This window comes from Scaptodrosophila lebanonensis, unplaced genomic scaffold (genome assembly GCF_003285725.1).
Source record: "Scaptodrosophila lebanonensis strain 11010-0011.00,11010-0021.00 unplaced genomic scaffold, SlebRS2 tig00000072-arrow-pilon, whole genome shotgun sequence".
Taxonomy (NCBI): domain Eukaryota; kingdom Metazoa; phylum Arthropoda; class Insecta; order Diptera; family Drosophilidae; genus Scaptodrosophila; species Scaptodrosophila lebanonensis.
Window position 1 is genome coordinate 4,762,938 of NW_022060558.1, and position 9,966 is coordinate 4,772,903.

Sequence of the window (9,966 nt, forward strand, 5' to 3'; positions counted from 1 at the left end):
CTTGGTAAGAGTATTCTGCTTAGCGTGAAAAATTCGAAGCTTGGGGTCGCCCTGGGGGTGTTGGTGATTAGGCTGGTCTTGCATCAGTGGTGTGGTGTCCATATCGATATCGGCGTAAGATGTAATGATTCTATTTAGATTTGATTGTAGGCGTGGTGCTGAGGTTATTAATGGCATTGTGTGCGAATTTCGATGTGCTAGATGACGTGTTCGGCTGCGCGGGAGATGACTGTTTCGGAGGATTGGCTATTTGTGGAGCTGAATATAGGACAGTTTTTATCCATGGGTGAGTGGTTGTTTTCAGCTTCGTTTTTGCAATTGGTGCAGAATTCGGTTCTGTTGCAAGTCTCGTCATCCTTAGTGTGTTCCTCTTGGCAGCAGTTGCGGCATGTTTTGAAAGTCTGATTGCAGGCGCTGATTGGATGTCCAAATCGTAGAAATTGTTGGCATCTTGCTCGCAGCCAATCATTATTTTTTCGGGGAGAGTAAGGAAAGCAAAGGTCAAAGTAATGAGTCCGGATTCCTTAAGAGAGTTCTTGACGTTTTGGAAAATTTTGTGTACACCGACCACATTTTGTGGCTTAACCTCTTCTTTAATTTCGGTTTCGCTGATGGTACGAAGCTCATTAGTTTGAGGAGTTGTAGGGATTGTAGGTAAGTTTTTGTTTGGATAAGTAGAGAGCCTGCTATTGTTTTTTTACATTGCAGGTGTGGTCGACTACTTTTTTAATTATAAATGGATTTACATTACCAAAGTTACTGTCGTCATCTCTAGTAATTAGTACGTATTTGCCGTTGTTATTATTTTTTTGTTTTTACACAGTAGTGTTGAATTAAATCGGGATGGCGATTCATTTTTTTTTTATATGTAGGGCGGGGCCCTTTAGAGATAAGGTATTAACTGCACTATTGTAGAGTTGTTTTTATCTTTGCGAATTTTACTTTGAGTAGTGGTTTGTTTTGAGTTATTGTTGTTTTTAATAGATAGATAAGCACTTGTGCACAGATCGCTAGTTTCACGTCTTAACTCTTCGAGGTTTAAGGTGATACTGTTATTCCATACATATGTACATTTACATTTACAACAGAATCGTGTCTATGCTTGTTTGTGTACTTGTACATGTGTGCATTAAACATTATATAATTTATATATATATATGTATATATAGATATATAACTGGATATGACTACCAAATTTTAGTTCAAAATTCAGACAGACGGACGGTCGGACGGACATGGCTAAATCGACTCGGCTTGTCATCCTGATCAATAATATACATACTTTGTGGGGTCTACCAAGCCTCCTTCTGTGTGTTCCATGTGCACTCGCACAAAACTAATATACCCTTGTACCCTTTGGGTACAGGGTATAAAAACATTTCGAATCCGAACAAATATCTCTTTTTCATCAAATGAACTCATACTACAATTCCTACAACACAAAAGCGAATACAATATACGACTACCGTCGAATTCAATCCAAGCTTTCAATTCCTCGCTCCACTTTCTCGAAAATTATTCGTTTAAGATTGGGCCACACCAACCTCACTTATAGTTACCTTTTTAATCGTCCTCACATAGCTCCCCTGTGCCGTATGTGCACCGCAGCGAATAACCATTCAACATATCCTGTCGGAATACCCACATTTACAACCTAAAGAAATTCTCTATTCCCCACAATAAGCCCCGTCCAATCCCTTTTTGATCTCAATCCCCCTAATATAGAAACGATAATCCGATACCTCAACAATAGTAATACCCTTAAGACCCTATAACATAATTTGTACATACAAATAAGTTAAGCCCCGTCCTATATATTTATATGTAACAAATTTAAATATCCTTAATTGCTATTTAATGCTAGCTTAAGGCCTCGTAGCTATAGCTAAATATTTGTTCGCCTGTACATTTTACATTGAGCCGAACTGTTACTAAATAAATAAAAAAAAATGTATGGAATATTTTATATTTATTAATTATTAATTATTTTATATTATTAATTAAATTCATGAAATTTTTTTAATAATATTTTTTTTGTGAGGTGGTATACCCTGTGCATTTAAGAGTTGAGTCTGCTCGACTTTAGCATTCCTTTCTTGTTTATGTTGAACTCCAACATAACGAAAAATATTGTATTAAGAAGAATTTAAATATCTTCAACAGGCTGAGCTCACTGTATTTGTTAAGGTAGGTCGAAGCTCTTTTTGATATTCAAGCAACAACAACAACGTAGCGAATGATTCCAGAAATTTCTTAGCACTTATTTGATTTCTTTGCCAGTTTGTTAAAACAAGCATTCTCCCTCTCTTAAAATTACCTTCTCACTCACCACCACAAAAGGAACCTATAGTCATCCCGCTCGCACGCGCACAGATATTCCGGATAATCGAGTAGCTTCTCGAAGAGCGGGTCTCGAAATTTCCACTATAGACCGCCCGAGTATAAATAGGGCCACTGAATTTCTCTTCGGCACAATTGAAATCAAGCAATCAAAGCAAACACATCGTGAAGCGAAAGCTAAGCAAGAAGAAGGCAACCAAGCGAAAAAAATATTTAAACCAAAGCGTTTACATCCACAAGTGAAATAATTAAATAAAATAAAGCTAAAAAGTACAACGTTGAAAAAGAATTGAACTTCAGCAACACAAAGTTTCGTTTAACAGTTTGAAGAAAAGTAAAGTAAAGAAGCAAGGAAAACCAAAATGCCTGCTATTGGTATTGACTTGGGCACCACGTACTCCTGCGTGGGTGTTTACCAGCACGGAAAGGTGGAGATTATTGCCAACGACCAAGGCAACCGCACTACGCCCAGCTATGTGGCATTCACAGACTCTGAGCGCCTCATCGGCGACGCGGCCAAGAACCAGGTGGCAATGAATCCAAAGAACACAGTTTTCGATGCGAAGCGATTGATTGGCCGCAAATATGACGACCCCAAAATTGTGGAGGACATCAAGCACTGGCCATTTAAGGTAATCAGCGAAGGTGGAAAGCCGAAGATTGGTGTCGAGTTTAAGGGCGAACAGAAAAGGTTTGCACCGGAAGAGATCAGCTCCATGGTACTCACGAAGATGAAGGAGACAGCAGAGGCGTATCTGGGACAGACCATCACAGACGCCGTTATCACAGTTCCCGCCTACTTCAATGATTCCCAGCGCCAGGCCACCAAAGATGCAGGCCACATTGCCGGCCTGAATGTCCTGCGAATTATCAATGAACCGACGGCTGCAGCTCTCGCCTACGGCCTCGATAAGAACCTCAAGGGAGAGCGAAATGTGTTGATATTTGATCTTGGCGGTGGCACCTTCGATGTCTCCATACTGACCATCGACGAGGGCTCGCTATTTGAGGTGCGAGCTACTGCCGGCGACACTCATCTGGGTGGCGAAGACTTTGACAACCGCCTGGTGACCCATTTGGCCGACGAGTTCAAGCGCAAGTACAAGAAGGATCTGCGCTCCAATCCACGTGCACTGCGACGTCTGCGAACAGCAGCTGAGCGTGCGAAGCGGACGCTTTCGTCCAGCACTGAGGCTACCATTGAAATAGATGCATTGTTCGAGGGCCAGGACTTTTACACGAAGGTGAGCCGCGCCCGCTTCGAGGAGTTATGCGCCGACCTCTTCCGCCAGACACTGGCACCAGTGGAGAAAGCGCTGAACGACGCCAAGATGGACAAGCAGCAAATTCACGATATTGTGCTGGTCGGTGGCTCCACACGCATTCCTAAGGTTCAGAGCCTTTTGCAGCAATTCTTCTGCGGAAAGAGTCTGAACCTGTCTATCAACCCCGACGAGGCTGTGGCTTACGGAGCCGCAGTGCAGGCTGCCATTCTTAGCGGCGACCAGAGTGGCAAGATCCAGGACGTGCTGCTTGTGGACGTGGCGCCACTATCTTTGGGCATTGAAACCGCCGGTGGCGTAATGACGAAGTTGATTGAACGAAACTGCCGCATACCTTGCAAGCAGACCAAGACCTTCTCCACGTATGCGGACAACCAGCCTGGTGTCTCCATTCAGGTGTACGAGGGCGAGCGTGCCATGACGCGCGACAACAACGCACTGGGCACATTCGACCTCTCCGGAATTCCGCCAGCGCCTCGTGGCGTGCCCCAAATCGAGGTCACCTTTGATATGGACGCCAACGGCATCCTGAATGTGACGGCCAAGGAGATGAGTACAGGCAAGGCGAAGAACATCACGATCAAGAACGACAAGGGTCGTCTGTCGCAGGCGGAGATCGACCGCATGGTGAACGAAGCCGAGCGCTACGCCGAGGAGGATGAGAAACACCGCCAGCGCATAGCGGCACGCAACAGTCTGGAAAGCTATGTCTTTGGCGTGAAGCAGGCTGCGGAACAAGCCAGTGCAGACAAACTCAGCGAGAGCGACAAATCCTCGTTGCTGGAGAAGTGCAACGAGACCATAAAATGGTTGGATACGAACACCACCGCCGAGAAGGACGAGTTCGAGTACAGGCTCAAGGAGCTGACACAGCATTGCTCGCCCATAATGACCAAAATGCATCAGGCGGGTGGTCAGCCGAACGCTGCCAACTGCGGTCAACAGTCGGGAGGTTTCGGGGGAGCCAGCTACAATGGTCCTACTGTGGAGGAGGTGGACTAAGCGAGCTGTCATACAGTTCTAGGGGCGGGGGGTTAGCTTTCAAGTATAGTCGTAGCACATAAAATTAAGTATTACAATTTATTTATGTATTTTACGTTGAGACTGATTAAGATGTTTGTTTCGCCAAATTAAATTTATAATTTAATGGAAACGTATCTAAAAACGAAATTGGTTTGCACCAACAAATATCAAAAACGCTGTAATATAAAATGTTCCAGTCTGCCTATACATAATTGATTAAAATAAAATAATTTATTTCAAATTAAAGATAGTCTGATCTTTTTCTTTGTAATATTTACGTTCGCATCATATTTCCCAGGGGAGGGTAAAACTTTTAAATAGGAAATTTCTACAAGATTCGTTTTTTTGTGAGCGTATTATTGTAAATGGTGGGAACGGTCTCATATTTTTGGCACGCCAATGTAAGAGATAAGAATCCTTTCAAAGGGAGGTAGTAAGTAAATAGTTGTACCATGGACCAACTTATGCAACATCATTGGACGTGAGAACAATGCTTTACGAATAACAAGAAGTTAGTAATGTATATACTTTAGAGGATAATTACGATATATTTGTCAAGATGTACTTTTTATTTAAATAATTATTCTGTTATCTGACAAAAAAGCACAAATCAAGATGGTATTTAAAAATATCAGCATTCCTCAGTGTAAGAACTTCCTTAAGAATTCAAGTTTTGGCTTATATAATATCAGCCAGGTATTTGTAGATGTAGTTTTAAGACATGTATTTTAGTTTGGTGTCAAATATACGTAAATATATATATATTAAACATTTGTCAGGGGCCAATAAAAACTGGGAGTAAATAAATTGCTAAACAGAAAGCCGCAAATATTGTAATCCCTAACCAATTTTCGAAATTTGGAAAGTCGATTTATTTGTTTAATTCTTACATAATTTCAAAAGTACATTTCTATCAGTATATGTCGACAAATATCATTAAGTGGTATGGTCACGGAAATTTGTTCAAATTTCAGCAATTTTCAGCTGTGGCCTTCTCTTGGCAACAACGATAAGTTACGGTGTCGATAATTTTACTTTCAAAATAAATTAAATTAAAAAAACAATAAAATTTTTATTTGTCGTTCTAATTGTCGGTGGGCACGGATAAAATATAAATTGTTATGTCCTGCGAACAAAACCTCCATTAAAGCCGTATCTCCTTTTATAGTAATGAAACGACGCTCTAGCCAGCAGTAAGTTGAACACAGAAGGATCCTTCCTGCGAACAAAACCTCCATTAAAGCCGTATCTCTTTTTATAGTACACCGATTTGAAATCACAACAATATCTATTGTTTAAGAGCCGTTTTGTTTTTTTTTAGAATGTTCTTTTATTTATTTACCGGAAATGTGTTTTGAAACAATATTTAAAAATTCAATTAGCTGTCTCCAAGGTATAGAGGGAGGTCAAGCTTATCGCCCAATAGGACGAATATCCTTGAAGTAATCAGAACGACCATCAGCTGAAAGAAAATTGTATACTTTGTATATCTTCAATGAAGTCTTCTTTAATGGTATTTTATTACTATTTATTAAACAAGAGAGAACGCTACAGTCGAGCAAGCCCGACAGTGTAATACCCTGTACCCAGGTAAACTTCCGTCACTGAGTTATATGCGCCCAAAGCAGCAGCAAAAAGAGGAAGAAGAAGAGCGAACTTGCTGCAGTTTGTGGGGGTTGTACTGGCGAGAATTTGTTTCGCTAATAACTTTTCTTAGAATTGACCGAATTGAATAAAATTTTATACAACAGTAGACAATTATATATAAATTATGTGTGCAAAGTTTGATTTAGGTAGCATTTGAAATGTGGACGCTATTGACGAAATTCTGTAGCGGGGGAAGGGGGGGCAAAATTCCAAAAAATAAAATAAACTCGTCCTTACTCGGACCTAGGAGAATCTGGATGCCAACTTTGGTTATTCTAGCTTTTATAGTTTCTGAGATCCTCGCGTTCATCCAGACGGACAGACGGACGGACATGTCTAGATCGATTTCTCTCGTCATGCTGATCAAGAATATATATACTTTATGGGGTCGGAGATGCTTCCTTCTGTATGTTACATACTTTGCACAAACCTAATATACCCTTTTTACCCTACGGGTACAGGGTATAAAAATGACGCGAATTAGTGCAGTATTAGAATAATAAATGTATTGATCGATTGAGTATTCGAATATGTTTAGAATTGGAAGTGTCAAATGAATCTGTCTGCTCTGCTTCATACTTTTCGTATATGGAATATATTTTACTCCGCTGAGATAACTATAACTAGAAGGTCATAAGATATGTTTATTATGTTAAATAAATAACTATAATTAGAAGATATTACCCAGAAAAGGGATAGCTTTAAGAACTGATTTCTCTAGCTCTCCACACAGCCTATAAAATTCAATGTTATATTCGCTTTTCGAACTCACCGTATGGGGATGGGTTACGATAATAATATCCCGGGGGCCACTGCGCGAGTGAGTGGAAGACGCTACTCAGGCAGAAAACCGCCAGCAATAAAAGTTTGGCGAACATAGTGTTTATTATTTATTGAAGAAGGTGATATTTCGTCCGTTTGGCTATAAATAGAATCGAGAGAGCAGATGGCATTAGTGAGCAAAATAAAGGATTCCAAACAGATAGAGAAATGAATTCCACCCTTAAGAAATTGTGACTAACTGTGGTGAGTTTTAAAGAGCACCAGCACCAGCAGTCGAAAATGTTCAGATCAATCATTATAGCCTGTACCCAAAGGGTAAAAGGCTATACTAGTTTTGTGCGAATGTATGTAACACACAGAAGGAGGCGTGGCAGACCCCACAAAGTACAAGTATATACATATATTCTTCATCAGGGTGACAAACCGAGTCGATATAGCCATGTCCGTCCGTCCGTCTGTATGAGCAAGGATCTCAGAAGGTACAAGAGCTGGAATAACCAAACTCGGTATCCAGATTCCCATGAGCCCTAGGCAGGTCAAGTTTATTTTCTTATAACTCTCGTAGTTCTTGGAATTTCGAACTAACTACATCCCGTTAGTGATTATGTGTCTGCATGCCAAGTTTTATCATGATAGGTCAATTCTGAAGAAAGTTATAGCCATACATAAAATCGCTGCCCATGCTCTGCTTGTAGCGCTGCCCGCAGCTGTTTTTTTTCCTTCTTGGTGGGAGGTACAGGATATTTAAGAGTTGAGCTTTCTGGACTTTAGCATTCTTTTCTTGTTATACCCTGTACCCGTAGGGTAAAAAGGGTATATTAGGTTTGTGCAAAGTATGTAACATACAGAAGGAAGCATCTCCGACCCCATAAAGTATATATATTCTTGATCAGCATGACGAGAGAAATCGATCTAGACATGTCCGTCCGTCTGTCCGTCTGGATGAACGCGAGGATCTCAGAAACTATAAAAGCTGGAATAACCAAATTTGGTATCCAGATTCTCCTAGGTCCGAGAAAGGACGAGTTTATTTTATTTTTTGGAATTTTGCCCCCCCTTCCCCCGCTACAGAATTTCGTCAATAGTATATATATTCTTGATCAGCATGACGAGACGAGTCGATCTAGCCCTGTCTGTCTGTCCGTCCGTCCGTATGAACACCTGGATCTCAGAGACTATAAGAGATAGAGACACCAAATTTTGCACAAAGATTCCTTATGTATGTATTCTATACGAGTTTGTTTTATTTTTTTGATTCCCCCCCCCCCCCCCCCACTTCCCACTATGGTGGTTTTCCTGATTTTCCATTCGTATAATCGCATATATCTCGGAGACTATAAGACCTAAGAACACCAAATTTTAATCCCAGATGCCTTATGTGAATACGCAGAAAATGTATATTTTGGAATTTCCCTCCCTCCCCCCTCTACCCCGCAAATCGTAACTCCCGTAATTCTTGGAATTTCGAAATACCCCCAGTTGGTTATTATGTGTCCGTATGCCAAGTTTCACTATGAGAGACCGATTTAACGAGAAGTTATAGCCATAAATAAATAAATAAATATATTTGCTGCTGCAGCGCTGCTCAAGCGCTGCCCGCGGCTGTTGTTGATGTTGCTGTTTGGTTGACTGCTAACATGTTTACACAGACACGAATAAATGCGCATAGGCATACATACACTCACACAGACGCAATTGCTATGTAAATGTGCAATTATAAACCGAGAATACCGAGGTAAAATCGATCAAATTTTTTTTTTTTTTCTTAATTTTTTTTATTTTCTATAATTGTTGTAAACATATGTACAAAGTATTTCAAAGTCGGGACACCCGACTTTAGCTTTTTTACTTGTTTTAAGACATGATTGTTGTTTTACTAAGAATGGAACTTGGGCTAGAAATATCAACCGAAACTTAAAACTCTGGATATTATGGCTAGTACCAAATATATTTACCCGAAATTTATGGTGATGTTCACTTCGATGCGAATGTAACACTAGAAACTGAACACTCTTGCACCATTATATATACCCGTAGCTAATTCGATACGATCACCGTAAAGTTATGAAATAATTGTCTATCGAGAAAACGGTCGCTATGTCAGGTTTATACTCCCTTGGTCATAAAGGTGTTTGTTCTGTATAGCGTTTTAAATGCAGCATCTCTAATATACATAGCTTCTGATGATATGACGGTGTATCTGGAAACTGTTCTGTATCTAATTGCTATTGAACTATCATAAAGGACGGTAGGTCAGGTAGTTACGAAAACATCCACATATGGGTATATATAATACCTAAAGGGTTTAAGGGTATACTATTTTAGTGCGAATATAACGCAAAAGTGGAGGCGTGGCAGACCCCACAAAGTATGTACATATATACTTGTATATATTTTTTAATCAGGCTAGACGAATCACCCGTCTGTTTGCCTTAGGCAGAAAAATTTTATGTTTTTATGCTCTGTACATAAAATGTACAAGAGTATATTAGGTTTGCGGGAGCTGAAAATGTAACAGGCAGAAGGAGGCGTGGCAGACCCCACATAGTATATATATTCTTGATTAGCATGACGAGACGAGTCGATCTAGCCCTGTCTGTCTGTCCGTCTGCCCGTATGAACACCTGGATCTCAGAGACTATAAGAGCTAGAGACACAAAGATGCGTTATGTGTGTACGCTGTGCAAGTTTGTTTTATTTTTTTGATTTTCCCCCCACTTCCCCCTATGGGGGTTTTCCCGATTTTCCATTCGTATAATCGCCTATATCTCGGAGAGTATAAGACCTAGGGACACCAAATTTTAGTCCCAGATGCCTTATGTGAATACGCAGAAAATGTGTATTTTGGAATTTCACTCCCACCCCCCCTCTCCCATGCAAATCGCGATAA

At 40.5% G+C, this 9,966-nt stretch overlaps 1 protein-coding gene and 1 long non-coding RNA gene across 2 annotated transcripts; one reads left to right on the top strand and one right to left on the bottom strand.

The window, feature by feature from the left end:
- The first annotated feature begins 2,396 nt into the window (after window positions 1-2,396).
- Window positions 2,397-4,780, top strand: LOC115625061 (major heat shock 70 kDa protein Ab). The gene has a single exon (XM_030519934.1). The coding sequence runs from the start codon at window positions 2,703-2,705 to the stop codon at window positions 4,623-4,625; it is 1,923 nt and encodes a 640-aa protein (XP_030375794.1). The 5' UTR covers window positions 2,397-2,702; the 3' UTR covers window positions 4,626-4,780.
- A 1,171-nt stretch (window positions 4,781-5,951) lies between these two features.
- On the bottom strand, window positions 5,952-9,074 carry LOC115625530. Its single transcript, XR_003995530.1, has 3 exons — window positions 9,032-9,074; window positions 7,066-7,215; window positions 5,952-6,108 (listed from the first exon to the last, which is right to left on the bottom strand). It is a non-coding gene; the product is annotated as an uncharacterized LOC115625530 (long non-coding RNA).
- Window positions 9,075-9,966: the final 892 nt, after the last annotated feature.